This window comes from Rhincodon typus, chromosome 4 (genome assembly GCF_021869965.1).
Source record: "Rhincodon typus isolate 14 chromosome 4, sRhiTyp1.1, whole genome shotgun sequence".
Taxonomy (NCBI): Eukaryota; Metazoa; Chordata; class Chondrichthyes; order Orectolobiformes; family Rhincodontidae; genus Rhincodon; species Rhincodon typus.
This window is the reverse complement of record NC_063335.1, coordinates 31662790-31684151: the sequence shown is the minus strand read 5'-3', so window position 1 is coordinate 31684151 and position 21362 is coordinate 31662790. Positions and strand designations below refer to the sequence as shown.

The following is a 21362-nucleotide window of genomic DNA, read 5'->3' as shown; positions in this document are numbered from 1 at the left end:
GGGCGGTGTAAGGGCAGTGAAAGGGCAGTGTAAGGGCACTGTAAGGGTGGTGTCAGGGCAGTGTAAGTGCAGGATAAGAGCAGTGTAAGGGCAGTGTAAGGGCAGTGTAAGGGCAGTGTAAGGGCAGTGTAAGGACAGTGTAAGGGCAGTGTAAGGGCAGTGTAAGCGCAGAATAAGAGCAGTATAAGGGCAGTGTAAGGGCAGTGTAAAGATGGTGTAAGGACAGTCTAAGGACAGTGTAAGGGCAGTGCAAGGGTGGTGTAAGGACGGTCTAAGGACAGTGTAAGGGCAGTGTAAGGGTGGTGTAAGGGCAGTGTAAGGGCAGTGTAAGGGTGGTGTAGGAGCATTGAAGGGCAGTGTAAGGGTGGTGTAAGAGCAGTGTAAGGGCAGTGTAAGGGCAGTGTAAGGACAGTGTAAGGGCAGTGTAAGGGTGGTGTAAGGAAGGTGTAAGAGCAGTGTAAGGACGGTGTAAGGGCAGTGTAAGGACAGTGTAAGGGCGGTGTAAGGGCAGTGTAAGGGCAGTGTAAGGGCAGTGTAAGGGCAGGATAAGAGCAGTGTAACGGCAGTGCAAGGACAGTGTAAGGGCGGTGTAAGGGCGGTCTAAGGACAGTGTAAGGGCAGTGTAAGGGCAGTGTAAGGGCAGTGTAAGGGCAGTGTAAGGGCAGGATAAGGGCAGTGTAAGGGCGGTGTAAGGGCAGTGTAAGGACAGTGTAAGATCGATGTAAGGGCATTGTCAGGGCAGTGTAAGGGCAGTGTAAGTGCTAGTGTGTACTAAGAAGTAATACAACGATGAATAATGCAGATTTTTTTATTGTTCTTGATGCATAACTAAAGGAAATAATAAAGAAGTTAGTGCTACCTGACTACAGAAAATCACATGCTACTTTCAGTGAATGAAACAATGACAGGATTTATGATATTTTCATACAAAATCATTTGAGATCATACTGGTCTGTGCCAGCAGCATAAAACAGGCTTGAAACAAATCGACAACCGATTTTTCACTGAGACTGTTCATCTTTCTAGTGCAATTTACTCATTTTGGAAATTGGTTTCCGAGTCTCATTGTCGCTATTATTTGGATGAAATTTAATATCTGGACGGAATTTCTCAGTTAACTGGAAATAACTGATATAAAAAAAATTGGCTGCTGATTCATTTTGAGCATCTTTGATCCCACCAACTAGATCACTTTCACCTCCAACGTTATTTATTTCACTTTTTCCATGTCACGGCAATTGCAAAAACATTGTTCATTCCTTCCATTTCAACCATCTCCTTTATTCCCTTAAATTTCTGATATCTATAAAGATGAGTGATGCAAAGGAAACCTTTTTCCTATTCTGCATCAATAATGAGCCCTCACTCAAAGATCGAGAATTGTGCCTTTGTGCATCCATGTGATTTTTTTCCCCATTCCCATACCCATTCCCAGTGATGAATAAGCATTCTATTTAGATTAAGTGGAGCATGGCCATCATTCATAGATTGGATAAGAGAATGTCATATGAACATCAAGTGTTTACACAAATATTGCTGGCAGTGGTTTCCAGCCTACTGAGATTTATTTTAATATCACCATATCTAATGTGTCAAGGTAAATCAAAAATCAATATAGTTTTATCAACGTGGAAATCAAAATCAACAGCTTTGAAAGCTTAAACTGTACAGTAAACAGAATGTACTCCGACAATGACAATTGCAATCTTAACTCCTATTTATCCCAGGAAGAGGCAATGAGATTCTTTGCAGGGATTTTTTTCCTTTTAGGAACATAGGAGATGACAGCAGGGAACAGGCCATTCAGCCCAACCACTCAGTAAAGTAATAGTTAATCTTCCATCACAATGCCATTTTCTGGCACTATCCCCATATTGCTTATTGTCTTTAATAAATAGAAAATATTAGTTGTGAATTTTATTGCTTGTGATTCAACATCTTTCCTGGCAAAAGTTAGACAGCAGAATATTTTTGTATTCAGGGCTATTCGTTGAAGAGACGTCTTATATTAGTGTCTGATTGACAACATGATGTTAAATCTGTAATGTGCAGAATAGTCTTGCAAATGATCAGAATCTTGCTCCAACTGATAGTCAAAATAAAGACTTTATTCCACTGAATTCCTTGCTACAGTTTTATATTAAGTAGCACATATGGGAACTCTACTAAGTGTGTACGTTGAGGTATGTTTGCTGGTTTAGTTTGTAACCCATAATGTGGTTTCTTTAAGGTTTCCTGATGGATCCCTGCATTAAAACAGTGTGCATAACCAGAAGGGATTGACAATTGGTGTAGAAATATCACAAGAGTCCACAAGGGGAATTGACAGACAAATTCTCAAAGATAAATCAGATCCTCCACTGAGACTGCACCTCCAGGCTTAATTTCACTCTTATTGTGTCCTGATGTATACTGCAGTATTCCTGGACATTAGCTGAAGGTTAACTGCATTGCAGAATTTCTTAAAGTAGCTCGGATAATTAGAAATTCTATATTTTAATTTATGACATAAAAATGATTGGAATCAGAATCACTTGAATTCCAAGGCACACACTTCTTAACAAAAAAAAATCAAGCTGCTTTCTCTTAAAAAGCAGTGTTCATAAAAAAATTGCCTTTTATATTTTGTACATTAGTATTATTCCTAGGCTAGAATATCTCCTCACTCCTCCCATAACAGAAATTCAACCCAGTTTTGTTATTGCTAAATTAAGCAGTCATTGGGATTTAAGTAGGTATTTCCTTAACCTACTTTTTAAGATTATTTTCTTCTCCACACTGCACTCCATTTCCCTGTAGAAGAGGCAAAAGTAACATGCCCCGTTATTTCAAATGACATTTCGCAGGTCATCTGACTATTGAAAAATTATCTGTAATTAATTTGTCTTTTATATTTCCCAACTTTCAGATGTTTTTGGTACACATGAGAAGGTGTGATAAATACATCAGCCACTTTCATGAAACAGGGCTGTGGCTTACAGGCAAGTGTAGAAACCATGGCAAAATGTCCCATGGGAAGCTGATGAGCAAGCTGTGAATAGTTAAGGGCCCAGTCTATATTGTTCAGTAAGTGCCTGCTGCTTTGTGCTTCTTTGTTTAAAGGAAGCAATTAAAGCTAGTAGCATCAATCTAAATAGTAATGAGTTTACAAACAACTTCTAAGGAACGCCTGATTCAAAGTCTTCACCTACACTAATATGAAACAAACTTTACAAGCGATTGAGTTAGAATTGGAAATGGATACCATTGGTGCTGAACTGACACTGTTATCTTGGGTAAATACAGCGGCCAGCTCTCAGGTTCGGCTGATACAGTCAAAGGGCTGGCAGCTCAGCAGCTTCAGCCTCATCCATCTATCATCCCTGTGCTCACTAATCTGCAGTGGCCCTCGGTCAAGTGCTGTTTGGGATTGCTTTCAAATTATTGGTATTCTCCCATTTAGAATAATAACAGCTGTACACGAAACAATGGAGTGTGTTCTCACTGTTGAGGGGAGGACTTTGTCTCCAGGTGAACTAAGGCATGGAGCTTGCTGCAAGAAAAATATATATTTATATAGCACCTTTAATGTTGTGAAAGATCACAAGGAGTGTATTGGAGCATTTTAAAACAAAGTGTGTAAACAACCCATAAAAAGAGACATTAGGTCAGACAATCTACGATCAAGAGTTTGGTCAAATAGGGAGATTTTAAGTAGGGCCTTGATTGAAGAAAGTGAGGTGGGAAAGCAAAGAGGCTGAAGATGGGAATTCCAGATGTTGGGACCTAGGCAACATAAGGGAATTATGATCTGAGTTCACCAGGGTCTATAATTAAAGGGGCACAGAAGTATTCAGGATGGCTGCGAAAACTTTCATGGATAGATGCATTGAGTAGGTTTTTTCCTCCTTGTTGGTTCTCTGACCACATACTGCATGTCCAGTCTGTCAGATGCATTCTTCCTGACTCATCAGTAATGCTGCTGCTGACCACTTCTGATGTTGGACATTGAAGTCCCACTCCCTCACAGGTTATATTCTGTGTCTTTGCTGAGCTCAGTCTTTCTTCCAGTTGGTGCTCAATGTCAGGGAGTACTGTGTCATCAGCTAAGAGAAGGTAGTAGATGGTAATCAGCAAATGTTTCCTTTGCCCATGTTTGACCTGATGCCATCAGACATCATCACATCTGGAGTTAACATTGAGAAGTCCATTCCCCTATGACACTTATCAAAGTGCCTGCCACTTCTGTTTGGAAAGTCCTGCTAGTGGGACAAAATATAACCAGGAATGGAGAAAAAAATGGAGGCAAGAGAACACAGACAAATAAACTTTGATGTTTTAAAAGCAGTTCACATTACAGAAAGAGGAAGTCTGGGAGGTCTTAGAGAATATAAAGGTGGATAAATCTCTGGGACCTGATCTAATGTATCCCAGAATGTTGTGGGAAGTAAGGGAGGAAATTACAAAACCCCTTGCAGAAATGTTTGCATTATCTGTAATTATGGGTGAGGTGCCTGAAGACTGGAGAGTGGCTAATGTTGTACCATTGTTTAAGAAAGGTTATAATGAGAAAACAGGGAACTATAGACCTGTGAGTCTGACTTCAGTTGTGGGTAAATTGTTGGAAGTGTTTATAAAAGATAGGATTTATGGATATTTAGAGAATCAACAATTGATTAGTGATAGTCAGCATTGGTTTTGTGCAAAGAACAATGTGTCTCACAAACTGGATTGAGTTTTTTGAGGAAGCTACCAAAAAGGTTGATGATGGCAGAGCAGTAGATGCTGTTTATTTGGATTTTAGTAAAGCTTTTGACAAGGTTCCACATCATAGACTAATTAATAAAGTTAGGTCACATGGGATTCAGGGTGAGCTTGTCAATTGGATATATAATTGGCTTAATAGAAGGAGGCAGAGAGTAATGATGGAGGGTGGCTTTTTGGATTGGAGGCCTGTGACCAGCAGTGTTCCACAGGGATCAGTTCTGGGTCATCTTTTATTTGCCATTTATATAAATGAATTCAGTTAGAGTACAGAAGGCATGGTTAGTAATTTTGCGGATGACACCAAAAGTGGTGAGATAGTAGTGAAGAAGGTTTTTCTAAGATTACAGAGGGATCCTGATCAAGTGGGTCAATGGGCTAAAAAATAACAGATGGAGTTCAATCTGGATAAATGCGAGTTATTGCATTTTGTTACAACAGACAAGGGTAGGGCTTAAATGGTAGGGCCTTGCATATTGTTGTAGAATAGAGGGACCTAGGGGTGCAGGTACATAATTCTTTAAAGTTTGTGTCACATATAGGATGATTAAAAAGGTGTTCAGCATGCTTACCTTCATTGCTCAGTCCTTTGAGTATAGGAGTTGGATGTTATTTTGAGGTTGTACAGGACATTGGTGAGGCCTCTTCTGGAGTACTGTGTCCAGTTCTGGTCGCCCAGTTATAGGAAGGATACTATCAAGCTGTACAGGTTTCAGAAGAGATTTACCAGGATGTTGCTGGGTATGGAAGGTTTGAGTTATAAGGAAAGGCTGGATAGGCTGGGACTTTCTTCATTGGAGCATGGGAGCTTGAGAGGCGGCCTGATAGAACTTTATAAAATAATGAGGGGTATAGATGGAGTTAATGGTAGTTGTCTTTTCCCTAAGATGGGGAATTTCAAGACGAGGGGTCCATTTTTAAGGTAAGAGGAGAGAGATTTAAGAAAGACATGAGGGGCAAGTTTTTTACACCGAGGGTGATTCGTGTGTGGAATGAACTTCCTGATGAAATGATGGATATGGGTACAATGTTTAAAAGACATTGGATAAGTACATGAATAGAGAAGGTTTGGAGGGATATGGTCCAGGAGCAGACAGGTAGGATTAGTTTAGTTTGGAATTATGTTCAGCATGGACTGGTTGGATCAAAGTGTCTGTTTCTGTGCTGTACGACTCTATGACTCTATGAATGGTGATGGAGGAGTTTGGGATGTTGGATGCAAGGTATGATTTCATGAGAATGCAATTAGTGTTGTTATGAGTATTAGCTTGAGTAATAGCTCCCCAATTTTGGGACAAGTCCTGAAATGCAAGAGGGGTTGATAATATTGAATATGTTTTTGTTCTATCCAGTGATGCCTAGGTTGAACTAAGTAGTCTGTCAGAGTTTATTTTCATGTTTTCATATTGTTTTGTTCAAAGACTAGCACCATTAAAAGTTAACCAGATTCCTAAGTATCTGGACTGGGTCCAAATGGCAGATTCCTTTTTTTAAAAAACATGAGTGAATCAGATAGGATTTGACCACAACCTTGAGATTTCTGGTCACTAATGCTACTATTTGTTCCAGAGTTATTTGATGAATTGAATTTAAAATTCCCAGCTGTCATGATGGAAGTTGAACCCATGTTTCCAGATTATTAGCTCAGGATTCTGAATTATGATCCCAGCAAAATCACCACAATGTTCTGTATTTATCTCACAATCAACACTGCTTAGTGAATTCCTATGGAACTGTAAATGAAGGAAAACCAACTCTGTGAACTGTGTGAGTAGCAAAATCATGGCCATAATTTAAGTACACAGTCATAGAGATGTATAGCATGGAAACAGACCCTCTAGTCCAACTCATCCATGCTGACCAGACATCTTAAATAAAAGTAGTCCCATTTGCTAGCGTTTGGCCCATATCCCTCTAAACGCTTCCTATACATATCCCCATCCAGATGCCTTTTAAATGTTGTGATCATACCAGTTTTCACCAATTCCTCTGGCAGCTCATTCCATACACACATCACCCACTGCATGAAAATGTTGCCCCTGATGTCCCTTTTAAATCATTCCCTTCTCTATGCCCTCTAGTTTTGGACGCCCCCACCCCTTGTTAATATTGAATATGTTTTTGTTCTATCCAGTGACACCTAGTTTGAACTAAGTAGTCTGTCAGAGTTTATTTTCATGTTTTCATATTGTTTTGTTCAAAGACTAGTACCATTAAAAGTTAACCTTGTCTATTTACCCTATCCATGCTCCTCATGATTTTATAAACGTCTATAAGGTCACCCCTCAACCTCCAACACTCCAGAAAAAATAGCCCCAGTCTATTCAACCTCTCCCTATAGCTCAAACCCTCCAGCCCTGGCAACATCCTAGTAAATCTTTTCTGAACCCTTTCAAGTTTCACAACGTCATTCCTATAGCAGGGAGACCAGATCTGCATGCAGAATTCCAAAAGTGGCCTAACCAATGTCTTGTACAGTCAGAACATGACCTCCCAACTCCTATATTCAATGCACTGACCAATAAAGGCAAGTATACTAAACACCTTCACTATCCTATCTATCTGTGACTCCACTTTCAAGGACCTATGAACCTCCACTCCAAGGTCTCTTTGTTCAGCAACATTCCCCAAGACCTTACCATTAAATGTACAAGTCCTGCCCTGATTTGCCTTTCCAAAATGTAGCACTTCACATTTATCTAAATTATACTCCATCTGCCACCCTTCGGCCCATTGGTCCATCTGATCTACATCCCATTGTATCCTGAGGTACCAATTTTGGTGTTATCTGCAAACGTACTAACCATACCTCCTATGTTCACATTCAAATCATTTATATAAATGACAAAAAGCAGTGGACCGAGCACTGATCCTTGTGGCACACCGCTGGTCACAGGCCTCTAGTTATTATTATCCAAAATCGGACCGTTTGACGTAAATTTGGGCTCATGAAGTTGGAAGGCTGTTCTTTTGTTTGTCAGATTTTGTTCTAAGAATATAGAAGTATTCAGTTCTTCTCTCACATTAAAATTCATTGCCTTAAACAGCATGTAGTTTGCCTTAAATATGCACGCAACCTCTGTTCCAACCCTAGATATTCCTTTTACCAGTATTAATGAATGAACAGAATACGTGTTCCTCTATCTATGTTATGATGTAATCAATATTCAATTTAAAATAAATGAGGAATTAAACTGGCCAAAGTCCAGAACAGATTTTAGAAATCACTTATTCACACAATAAATAATTAACAATACTAGGATTGACTTTCCAGGCAAAAAAGAAATCAAAACGTAAGAACAGGTTGGATAGTGGAGCCAAAACTCTGAAATCGTTCAAGATGCAGTGGGTGCTGCCAATGTCACTTTGGACAGATGGTTTATATCTCTTTCATCTTTGTGAAATCTTTATAAAATGTCTGTTAAAATAGATAATCAAGGAACCACTAAAATGTGCTTCTGTTTTAAGTGTGTGCATCTTTATTTCTAATTAATATGTTTCAGCCACATCTGTTTTGTTATTCAATTCCCCCCTTCCTTAAAATTCATTATTCTATTTTTATTTGTGGTTGTGTTGTGGTTTCAGTTGATTTCATAGGTGGACTTGAGTCAGACTCTTACCATGATCTCCAGAAGCCCTCACATGTACAGTTTACCTGTGAATAAGGTTTGGCTTTACTATAATATCTCTAGTCCACAGGAAAAGAAAATAAACAGTAAAAATATCTACCACTTCAGAGTTTTTCTACTGCAGCTGAATCTTGGAAACACAAATTCAAAGGAGCACATCAATAATTCTTATCACAAGCTCATTTACTAATGTTTGAGCCCTCAGCACATTGCTGACACCTGAAAAAGGATTCAGGGAAATCCATGCGCTGTAAGAAGGAACATGTAGTTGTTGAGATCATTATAACAAAATCTATGGCATGTATTGTTGATACGGAAGCAATGGCTAGTAGTATTATCACTGGACGGTTAATCCAGAGACCCTGGTGATGTTCTGGGGACCCAGGTTTGAATCCACCCAAGGTAGATGGTGGAATTTAAATTCAGTACAAATCTGGAATTAAGAGTCTAATGAAGGCTATGAATCCATCATCAATTATTGGGAAACCCCATCCAGTTTACTAATGTATTTCAGGGAAGGAAACTGCCATTTTTACCTGGTCTGGACGACATGTGATTCCAGTCCCACAGCAATGTGGTTGACTCTTAACTGCCCTCTGGGATGGGCAATAAATGCTGGCCTAGCCAGGGATGCCCACATCCCGTGAATGATTTAAAAAAATAGTGTGTCTTACTCAAAGAACCACTGCTTTCAATGTATACCAGCAACTGCTTGTATTGATGCATGCTTGTAGAAGCATTCAGGACTCAGAGTTAATATGTTAATATTTTAACCAAAAACAGAAAATCTGAAATATATATAAGCAGTCCCCAATTTGTGAATGGGTTCCATTTTTGAGTCTATTTGCAGGTTGATTTTTATGCAAACAGGAACACAATGCAGGACAATATAAAATAGCTGTTCCTAAGTAAGGAAACATTTGCATGTCAAATCATTAAAATTAATATTAATACACCTCCTAAACAGGATCATAAGTATGAGCATTCATAAGTTAGTGTCTACCTGCATGCTACATTCTTAAATCACTTGAAATTTTGCAACTTTAACCTCAGTCACAACAGAAATAATGGTTCATCAGAAAATGGAAATTCTACTGCATGTGTTTATTGAATCCCTACAGTGTGGAAGCAGGCCATTCAGCCCACAAGTCCACACTGACCTTCCAAAGTGCATCTCACCCACACAAGCTTGCACATCCCTTGACACTATAGCATGGCCAATCTACCTAATCTGCACATCTTTGGACTGTGGGAGGAAAGTGGAGCACACAGAGGAAACCCAAGCAGAGACAGGGAGAAACATGCAAACTCCACACAGACAGGTGCCCGAGGGTGGAACTGAACCCAGGTCCCTGGTACTATGAAGTAGCAGTGCTAACCACTGAGCCACCCTCTCTAATACCACTGCTGTGCTATGCTGTGTGGCACATTGTGACTCTGATATTTACAGAACTTAGAAGTCACACTGTGAACGATAATGTGAAGTGGAAATATTTACATTGGTATAACAGCGAGCTAGCTCAAACGGTTGAAGCATATTATTAATGGATAGTAGTGGAAATTTAACTAAGGTAAGTTAAATTTAATCCACTTATAGGGGTCATTTTAATCCACCTTGCTTAGCAGGTGTGGGAGTGGGTTGGTGCACTGTTAAAACTACATCAGAATAATCCCACTCCCAGAAGAAAAAATGCAGTTGCAAATGAACGTAAAGGGTGATGTCATACTGGAGCTGTATTTTAAAGTACACAAGATGAGTTGGGGCAGTTCGTGTAGTTGTGAGTTTTACTGGTGTTTACTGGCCTGGCCCCCATTTTAATTATACAGCTTTGTTTTACTTGGCCAATGTACCTGCCAGAGGTTGCCTCCTTCTGAGATTTTTTGATGTATTACCCTTGTGTTTGGCTGCCAAAGTTGCCGTGGTTCAGATAGAGAAGAGGCATTTTTTTCATTCATTGGTGGGATGTGTGCATCACTGGATGGCTGGCATTTATTGCCCCTCCCTAGTTGCCCTTGAATTGAATGGCTTTCTAGGCCATTTCAGAGGGCAGTTAAGAGTCAGCCACATTGCAGTGGGTCTGTAGTCACATGTCGGCCAGACCAGATGAGGATGGAAGATTTCCATCCCTGAAGGACATTATTGAGCCAGGTGGGTTCTTCTGACAATTGGCAATGGTTTCATGGTCATTAGTAGATTTTTAATTCCAGATTATTATTGAATTCAAATTCCACCATGTGCCAAGGCAGGTTTCAAACCTCACATCACCAGAACGTTAGCTGAGTTTTCTGGATTAGTAGTCTAGCGATTCTACCATTAGGCCATCAACTCCCCATGCCCAAATGAACACAGCAACTGAATAGACAGTTTGCAAGAAGTTTTACCCAGACCATCAGGTTGTAGGTCAAAAGTCCTTTTTCTGGTTGTATCTGGAGTTAAGCTATTTAAGCTCTGTAAGTTCCATTACACTGGATGGTCATTCTTTGCTAATAGCTGATAAATTCATCACCTAATTTATAATTTCTTGCATTGCTTTTTCTGACATTGCCTCAGCCCAGGCTGCATTCAGGGATATCTGTGTATCCCAGTCTGCAGTGCACAGCTACACAAAGCTGCTTACCAACGACCCGTTCACCAGTACATCACTTTTCCCATTGTTCTCAAGTCAGCAAGAAATGATTCAGAAATTTGCAACTTTGGAAGGTTACCAGTATGTTCAGAGCATCATTGACTGAATAGGTCTATACTAATGGCTTGGATGCAGGGGGTAGAAAATACTGTAGCCAAATTTGCAGATGATACAAAATAGGTAAATTGCATTGAAGAAATAAGAAGTTTACAAATGGATATGGATAGGTTAGATGAATGGGCCAAAATTTGGTAGATGGAGTTTAAGGTAGATAAGTGTGAGCTTATCCATTTTGGTCAGAGGAATGGAAAGGCATCTTATTACCTAAATAGAGAGAAACTTCAGAATGCTTCAGTACAAAGGGATCTGGGTGTCCTCGTGTATGAATCACAGAAAAGTAATATGCAGGTACAGCAAGTAATATGGAAGGCAAATAGAATTCTGGCATTTATTGTGAAAGTAACAGAGTACAAGAGTAGGGAAGCTGCAGCTGTACCACACCTGGAGTATTGTGTACAATTTTAATCCCCTTATTTGAGACAGGATTTGGTTGCACTAGAGGCAGTTCAGAGGAGTTTCACTTCATGATTGCAGAAGTGACAGGTTTGACTTATGAAGAGTGATTGAGTAGTTTAGGCCGATACTCTCTGGAGTTTAGAAGAATGAAAGGAGATCTAATTGATACCTATAAAGGTGCTAAAGGTGGATTGACAAAGTAGATGTAGAAAGGATTCTTTCTCATGTGGGGCAATCTAGAATGAGAGGGCATAGGCTTAGGTTACACAATAGCAGATTGAAAATGGAGATGAGGAGTAATTGCTTCTCTCAAATAGTCATGAATCTGTGGAATTCCTCTACCCCAGAGTGTGGTGGATCCTGGGACATTGAATAAATTTAAGGAGGATATAGACTTTTAATTAGTAATGAGTTGAAGAGTTATGGAGAGCGGGCAGTAAAGTGGAGTTGAGGCCAAGATGAGAGTAGCCATATCATATTGAATAGCAGAGCAGGCTCAAGGGGCCGAATGGCCTTATTCTGTTCCTAATTCTTATGCCCCTACGTTCTTATCAGGTCATTAGGTCACAAATAATAGCCTTTGCAAATCAGAAGACTTAATGTACAACCCATCTTGAAATCACAGAAATAAAGCAAGTCTGGGCAAGTTTCTCAGGCAGTTGTTATAATGAGTCTTAAGTTGTTATGATGAGATCATTAGCTGGACTTCAATTTGTATGTTTCGGTTTTTAATATTTTGTGTGACAAGATACTGGAAATATGAGATGATAGCAACACAGTGAAGCAAACAGGGCATCTGGGACCTGAGTGAACAGGGTAAGCAACTAAAAATCTCCAACTAATCAGGTTGAAGGATTTTAAAATTAACAGCGTAGAGGCTGAGCAGCAAGTGTAAATCAGAATGAGTGAGTTCAAGAATTAAGAGAAACGAAAGTAAAAAGCTAGAAATGTAAAATTGCAAATGGCACTTCAGAAACTATTCCAAATTTCAACGAATTGAAGAAACACAATCAGCATAGTCCCACAAACAGGATCTTTACCAACAAAATCAGTGATGCATTAATCAGGACTCCTCAGAGGTATATTAATAATACGCATGATGAAAATTGCCAGTACAGAGGCAGTATTCAAAAACAATCCCGAAGATCCATACTGAGGTTCTGAGGAAGGGTCACCGGACCTGAAACGTTAATTCTGTTTTTTCCCTCACAGATGCTGCCAGACATGCTGAGCTTCTCCAGCAACTTTGTTTTTGTTGCCACGGATCCATACGGCAGGATTGAATCTCAGCGCTATCAGGTTCTGTGTGTAAAATAATAATATTTGAATGCACTTTTAAGTAATTAATTAGATCTAAGAAAAAGAAGTCTGCTTTATTTTTAATGCATGACAGCTAAATACAGTGTATTATTTTCAGGTTAAATTTCTTTTGTACCATGGCACAATGTTTGCAAACAGCTGAATATCTCTGAAGATAGTTTTACTGGATTATACAAACAATGAGATTTGCATTTGCATATCGCCATGTTTGAGAAATGGACTTGACGTTGGGCAACACAGTCATTTAATATTCCTTTCATATGCTGTCTGCTTCTCTATACAATTCCAAACTATAGAAAGGGCTGAAAATGTTAGGACACTAAATAGAGAGGAGTGAATACATGGAACAAAAATGATAGGAAGGAAAAAAAGTTTAAGAATAAATGAGTGATGCAACTGATGGTATATTTAAAGTGAGTGTTTTGAGCCAGGATTTATATTAATTTAAATCTGCAGCAAAATACATTTTGATAAGGTGTACGAACATATCCCTAACTAGGCTAAATAACGTTATATTGTACTTATTCATTGGTCGCAGATAATAAGCTTTTCAAAGTGCCTACTCAGGTAGAGTTTGCTTTGAATTTCCCCATAGATAGCAAATTAAGAGTCATGGTCATAGAGTCATAGAATCATACAACACGGAAACAGACCCTTCAGTCCAACTGTTCGATGTCAATCATAATGCTAACTAAACTGGTCCCATCTGACTGTGCTTGGTCTGAATCCCTCCAAACATTTCTTTTTCATGTACTTATCCAAAAGTCTTTTAAGCATTGTAACTCTACCCACATCCACCACTTCCTCTGGAAGTTCATTCCCTACACAAACCACTCTGTATAAAAAAGTTTTCCCTCATGTCCTTTTTAAAACTTTCTTCTCTCACTCTAACAATATGCCCCCTGGTCTTGACAACCCCCATCCCAGGGAAAAGACACTTGCCATTCACCTTATCGTGGTCTTAGAAGCCTCTGTAAGGTCACCCCTCAAGCTCCTATGCTCCAGTGAAAGAGGTCCCAGCCTATCCAGCCTCTCCTTATGACTCAAACCCTCCAGTCCTGGTAACATCCTGATAAACCTTTTCTGAGCCCTCTCCAACTTAACAATGTCCTTCCAATAGCAGGATGAGCAGAACTGCACACAGTGCTCCAGAAGAGGCCTCATCAACATCCTGTACAACCTCAACATGATGTTTGATTAAGATTGAGATTGAAAACCATTCTATTTCAAAGGCTAAAGGCAGAACCTCACTCAAAAAAATACAACTGTACAGAAGGATTAGAGTTACATTATGTTTATTTGTAACCTAACATCTTATTTGAGGTTTGCTTCCTTTTGAGCTTCCAGACATTTAAATTAATAGCAAGTCTTACTGTTCATTTTTCAACAGCCATATTATTAATTATTGTAAAAAAAATTTGAAAAGAATCAGGTCACACTATGCAGAAAGACCTACTTTAGTCTGTTGTTATTCATTTATCATTAATTTTCAAAAGACCAATGTCTCCTGCTTTCAGCAGTATCATAGAATTATAACATATAGTACAACATAATCAGGGCTTTCTTTAGGACCTATTTCATTCTTTTTTCCATATCTAAATAGATTAAATATCTCAACTGTAGGATGTTGCAGGCTTACTTCGAATGTGTCAAATTGAAAATATCAAACAAATCTGCTCTGATGAAGAGTCATTTAGACCCGAAACATTAACATACTCTCTCTCCATGGGTGCTGTCTGGCCTGCTGTGATCTCCAGCACTTTTTGTTTTTGGTATATCTTTTCCCAACTCTGTTGATAGCTGCTTCAAGTATACAGTGGTGAGAACAGGGTTAGCAAGAAAATTTGGAACAAAAGTTGAGAATAGAGATCAAATCAATCAGCAGGTTACCCCAAAGAGAAAGTTAATGCTTCAGTTGACTTTCTTCCCCTATGCTGAGACAGTGCTATCTTTACTAAACTCTCCCTCTCTCGCTCAACTATATCTATATATAAGCATCCAATTTTCTATAACATTCCTTTGCAGAACACAATTAATTTAGCATCAATTGACACTAAGTTAGCAATCATACTCAGAAGTCGCAGCACGGTGGGTGAACAATGGAAGCAGTGGAAGGTGTCATTTTGAGGTTGTTGTTATATTGCCTACAGCTTTACTTTGTATCTAATCATGACTTGATCTGACTGAATGATCAGTGCTCCATTTTCCAATGTTGATACCTCTTTAAAAATGCCCTTAGATCAGCAAATTAAACAAGAATTGATAATCTTTTCAAATTTACAGGATAGGCTTTTATTACAGGGGTTACTCTCCACAGTCACCCACATTGATAGGAGCAGTTTATTGGAGATGAGGCATCTAGGCTCAAAACATTAGCTTGCTTTGTCTCCATGGATGCGGCCTGATCCACTGTGATCTCCTGCATGTTTTGTTTTTAACCAGATTGATAGACCGGAAACCATTTGCCGATGAAGGTGGTGAATTCTACCTGACAGGGTGAAAATCTGTAGGCAGAATATTCCTGGTCTCATCAAGGGAGTCCTAAAGGTGAGACTGGGAGCAAACCTGTGGGTTAGGGCATTGACTTAGTGGGCTGACACTTCTGTGTATTGTTGCTATAGATTTGTCTAAGAGCCCTTTTTAAACTGTCACTTTTACTCAGGCTAGGAAAGCACTGCCATCTGTGGATAAAAACAGAATAATTGTCAAAATAAAGTCAGGAACCCTCATTATGATATTTAAATACCCAACTCATTGCCTGTTCCTGGTTGCCCCTTGAGAAGGTGGTGGTGAGCTGCCTTTTTGAACCGCTACAGTCCACCTACTGTGGGTAGACCCACGATGCCCTGAGGGAGGGATTCCAAGATTTTCACTCAGTGAGAGTAAAGGAACAGCGATGTATTTCCAAGTCAGGATGGTGAGTGGCTTGGAGGGGAACTTGAAGGTGGTGGTGTTCCCATGTATCTGCTGCCCTTGTCCTTCTGGATGGAAGTGGTCATGGGTTTGGAATCTAAGGATCTTTGGTGAGTTTCTGCAGTGCATCTTGTAGATAGTACACACTGCCGCTACTGAGTGTCCATGGTGGAGGGAGTGGATATTGGTGGAGGGAGTGGATATTGGTGGATGTGGGGCCAATCAAGCGGGCTGCTTTGTCCTGGACAGTGTCAAGCTTCTTATATGTTATTGGAGCTGCACCCATCCATAAGACCATAAGACATAGGAGCAGAAATTAGTCCATTCAGCCCATCGAATCTACTCCACCATTCAATCATTGCTGATAAGTTTCTCAACCCCATTCTCCCGCTTTCTCCCCATAACCCTTGATCCTTTTGACAATCAAGAACCTATCTATCTCTGTCTTAAATGTACTCAATGACTCTGCCTGCACAGCCTTCTGTGGCAGTGAATTCCATAGATTCACCACTCTGTGGCTGAAGAAGTTTCTCCTTATCTCCGTTCTAACAGGGCTTCCCTTTACATTATGGCTGTGTCCTTGGGTCCTAGTCTCTCCTACTAATGGAAACATCTTCCCAGCATCCACTCTGTCCAGACCATTCAGTATTCTGAAAGTTTCAATTAGATTCCCCCCTCATCCATCTAAACTCCATCAAGTATAGACCCAGAGTCCTTAAACGTTCCTCATATGTTAAGTTTTTCATTCCTGGGGCCATTCTTGTGAACCTCCTCTGAACCCGCTCCAGGCCAGTACATCTTTCCTGAGATATGGGGTCCAAAACTGCACACAGTACTTCAAATGTGGCCTGACCAGAGATTTATAGAGCTGCAGAAGTACATCCCTGCTTTTATATTCAAGTTCTCTCAAAATAAATGCCAAAGTTGCATTTGCTTTCATAACTACTGACTCAACCTGCAAGTTTACCTTGAGAGAATCCTGGACTAGAACTCCCAAGTCTCTTTTGACGTCAGACTTCTGAATTTTCTCCCCATTTGGAAAATAGTCCATGTTTTTATTCTTCTTACCAAAGTGCATGTTCTCACACTTTCCCACATTGTACTCCAACTGCCACTTCTTTGCCCACTCTCCTAACCTGTCCAAATCCTTCTGCAGCCTCCCCACCTCCTCAGCACTACCTGTCTCTCTACCTATCTTTGTATCGTCTGCAAACATTGCCAGAACGTCCTCAGTTCCTTCATCTAGATAATTAATGTATATAGTGAAAAGTTGTGGTCCCAACACTCAGCCTTGTGGAACACCACTAGTCACCAGCTGCCATCTGAAAAAGACCCTTTTATCCCCACTCTCTGCTTTCTGCCAGACTGCCAATCTTCTATCCATGCTAGCACCTTGGCTCGAACACCATGGGCCCTTATCTTACTCAGCAACCTCCTGTGTAGCACCTTGTCAAAGGCCTTCTTGAAGTCCAGGTAGATAATGTCCATTGGCTCTCCTTGGTCTAACCTGTTCATTACTTCCTCAAAGAATTCTAACAGATTTGTCAGGCATGACCTTTCCTTGATGAAGCCATGCTGACTTCGCCCTATTATACCATCCAAGTATTCAGAAATCACATTCTTTACAATGGACTCTCAAATCTTACCCACGACCGAGGTTAGACTAATTGGCCTATAATTTTCAGTCATTTTCCTTACTCCCTTTTTAATCAGGGGTGTTACATTAGCAATTTTTCAGTCCTTTGGGACCCTCCCTGACTCCAGTGATTCCTGAAAGACCACTACTAACCCCTCCATTATCTCTTCAGCTATCTCCGTAAGAACTCTGGGGTGTAATCCATCTGGTCCAGGTGATTTATCCACCTTCAGGCCATTCAGTTTTTCTCGCACCTTCTCCTTGGTGACAGCCACCATACTCAGCTCTGCCCCCTGACTCTCTTGAATTTTTGGGATATTACTCTTCCACTGTGAAGACTGACGCAAAGTAATTGCTCAATTCTTCAGCCATTTCCTTGTTCCCCATTACTATCTCTCCAGCGTAGGCAAGTGGGGAGTATTCCATCACACTCCTGACTTGTGCCTTGTAGATGGTGGACAGTCTTTGGGGAGTCAGGAGGTGACTAGAACTGCTGACAGCACACAGGTTTTGCCTAATTAGTGTATTACACAGCTCCAGCAAAGCCTCCCTGTTTGTATATTCTAGTGTAACAGAATTGAGCAAATTAATACAAAAATTGAGATAGTCAGGAAAATAATAGCAGTTGCTTTTGAATAGCTGCCAAGTAGCACCATACAGGGTCCTTAGCGGGTAGCCAAAAAGTCTGTGACAAAAATCAGATTGAAGAATTGGTTTGAACCATGAAAATTCAAGGAAGAAACAGTTTAAGCAAAATTGATAAGACTTGTTTCTGTGGACATAACATGAACAGGAACAGGCTGTCTCTTACTGCCACCGAGAATTATAAGGCAGCGCAGATCGATTAAAAATGGGCAGACAGCCAAAATATTTTGGGATACAGCAATGTTGGGTTTATCACTAAAACTCCCCTTAAAGGTTGAGACAAGACATTATGAAGAAATTTTACTGGATTTGGGTGATATTTTTCTTTGAATCTATTTATTTGAATACCTATTTTTAAAGTGGAAGATTTAAATATTATATATATATTTAAAGTAGAATAGCTCTGATAGTCTATCATTCCATATTAATTATTTGGTTTAGAATTAATTCTTACAATAAATATTCATAAGCAAATATAAAAGAGCAAGAATCATAGTTAAATGCTCACAAGCCCACACCTTGACAACAATATCCCATAATTCTTAAGTTAGCATTCTAAGTACCAATATTGGTGAACTTTAAAAAGTTGTTTCTGCTCTGATGTGCCTGTAAATATATTCTATGCTGAAATAGGTTTGCTGGTTTGAAGGTCCTGGGGGAAAAGTACATTTTATGGCAGGGCCTAGTCCAAATAGAGTTGGTCAGCTTTACCAGCTATCATGATCTGACATTTACCTCAGTTGGGGTTTGAAGCTGACAATAAGTTTGACTGGGTAAGTTTACCTGAGCAGGATGTGAGGATGGTAGAACCATTAACACTGTGGCCCTGACTAATAAGGAGAAGTATTCCATGGGCCTTCTTAACAAGCTTATCGAACTGACCTGTTCCCTTCAGGAATCTGTGGATATCAATTCCAATGTCTGGGCACTACACTTTAAGAAGGATACATTAGCCTTGGAAGGAATACAATGTAGATTTACAAGAATGATATCTCGTCTTCAGAAGTTACGTTTCAAGGAGAAATTAGGCCTGATTTCTCTAGAATTTAGAAGGTTAAGGGGTGATCTGATTGTAGTCTTCAAGATATTAACAGGAAAAGACAGGGTAGATAAAGTTAAACTATTTCCACTGGATGGCAATTCTAGACCTAGGGGCATAGTCTGAGAGTAAGGCCTAGACTGTTCAGGAGAGATGTTAGGAAGTACTTCTATACACAAAGGGTGGGAGAGATTTAGAACTCTCTTCCACAAATGGTAGTGGATGCTGGATCAGATATTAATTTTAAATCTGAGATAGATACAATTTGTTAAATACAGGTATTAAGGGATATGGATCAAAAGCAGATACATGAAGTTAGGGCACAGATCAGCTGTGATCTCATTAAATGGCAGAACAGGCTTGAGAGGCAGAATGGACCACTCCTGTTCCTATATGCCTTACTTCCTTTCTGGCTCTCAGTATTCTCCCACTAGTTGTGTATTTATTTGACCTTTCCAAATGCATCACCTGTAACAATACCATGGTTTGAAGAGATGTATTTTGTCCTTTTTATTTTGAAGAGAGGTTTTAAGACAGAGATACCAAGCTTTCTTTTTGAAGCCAAGGAGGTAAACAGCTTTTGAGGCCTTGGGGTTCTTTTTAAAAGTTGGAGCAATAGAAGCAGCATGAATGGGTGGAGTCAGGCTCCCACAGAACCAGGGTTTTAGTTTAGCTTTCAGTAGTTATTGGGGTTTTAAAGTTGGCTGTGGAAGCTGTTACCTCTCTCTCAGCTACAGCTAAAAGCTAGAGTTCTGTCTACAGGCAGAATCACATGTGAGACAACCTGTTTTACTGAATTTGCCTTTACCAATGGTGTGTTTACAGGATGTTACTATCTTGGAACAGTTGCTGTTCAGTAGTTAAATAATCTATTATTCTATTAAGTTTTCCAATAGAGTTAAAGTTATACCATTTCTTCTTTCTTCCTTGTTTGTATTTTAACTGCAGGCTAAGAATAAAATGTGTTTTGCTTAATATACCCAATCAAATTACATCTGAAACACAGCACCTTACACTTGCCTTTAAATAAGATTAAATTTAGGGTCCAAGCTACCTCCTTGATAAATTTGAAGGGGGTTTGGTCTGGTCCATAACAACTTCACATTTCTCCCGATTGAATTCCATTTGCCACTTTTCTGCACAACTGACCATCCATTCCTGCAGTTTACAGCTAATCTCCTCACTATCATCCCATTTTTGCATTGTTTGCTAACCTCTTGTTTAAGCCTAATTAATATAGAGTCATAGGGTCATAGAGATCTACAGCATGGAAACAGGCCCTTAATGCATAATTAAATTAGTCACATTTGCCTGCATCTGGTTCTTATCCCTCCATACCTATCCCATCTGTGTACCTGTCTAAATGCTTCCTAAATGCGAAACTGTACTCATCTTCACCATTACCTCTGGCAGCCCGTTCCAGACACTCATCACTGTGTGAAAAACTGTCCCTCTGGACCCTTTTGTATTTCTCCCCTCTCACCTTAAAGCTATGCCCTCTAGTTTTAGACTCCCCTACCATAGGGAAAAGCTGTTGGCTATCCACCTTATCTATGCCTTTCATGATTTAGGTCACCCTTCAGTCTCGTACAGTCCAGGGAAAACATTTCCAGTCTATCTAACCTCTCCTTATAACTCAAACCTTCCAGTCCCGGTAGCATCTTAGTAAGACTTTTCTGCACTCTTTCTAGTTTAATAATAATATAAACCCACAAAAGACAAGGGACACAGTCCTATGCCCTGCAGAACCCCACTGAAAATACTATACTCAGACCTTGTCTGCCCAAAGACCCCATGACTCAATTTTGAAGAAGAACAAACTATCTGAATCAATATTTATCTCTCAATGAAGATCACAAAATCAGATTATCTGCTGTGTTCAAACTGGCTGCTGTACTAAAGTAACTACATATTGGAAGCACTTTATTACTGCTGTCAGATACTTTGCAATGCCTTATTGTCATGGAAGACATGAAAAGAATGCAAATTTATTTCTCTGGCAATCATTTTAGATTTTCCGAAGAAAAACATCATTACATTGTAAATGACTATGCATGTAGAAGCAAGTAATTAAGCAGTTTGATTTATGTGTTTTCTAACCTTGCTTCTAAAAATAGAAATAGTAGGAACTGCAGATGCTGGAGAATCTGAGATAACAAGGTGTAGAGCTGGATGAACACAGCAGACCAAGCAGCATCGTAGGAGCAGGAAGGCTGACGTTTCGGGCCTAGGGTCTAGGCCCGAAACGTCAGTCTTCCTGCTCGGCCTGCTGTGTTCATCCAGCTCTACACCTT

The 21362-nt window shown here is 39.8% G+C and overlaps 1 protein-coding gene across 2 annotated transcripts in view; it reads left to right on the top strand.

The window, feature by feature from the left end:
- Positions 1 to 21362, top strand: part of LOC109921045 (sodium/potassium-transporting ATPase subunit beta-1-interacting protein 3) — a 395549-nt gene that overhangs the window by 367135 nt on the left and 7052 nt on the right. The window contains exon 6 of one of the 2 annotated variants that reach the window (XM_048595877.1): positions 12728 to 12814. The exons of the other annotated variant lie outside the window; for it this stretch is intronic. Coding sequence (XP_048451834.1) covers positions 12728 to 12798 — 71 coding nt within the window. The 3' untranslated portion in view covers positions 12799 to 12814. The remainder of the gene's footprint in view (positions 1 to 12727; positions 12815 to 21362) is intronic. 2 annotated transcript variants of the gene reach the window in all.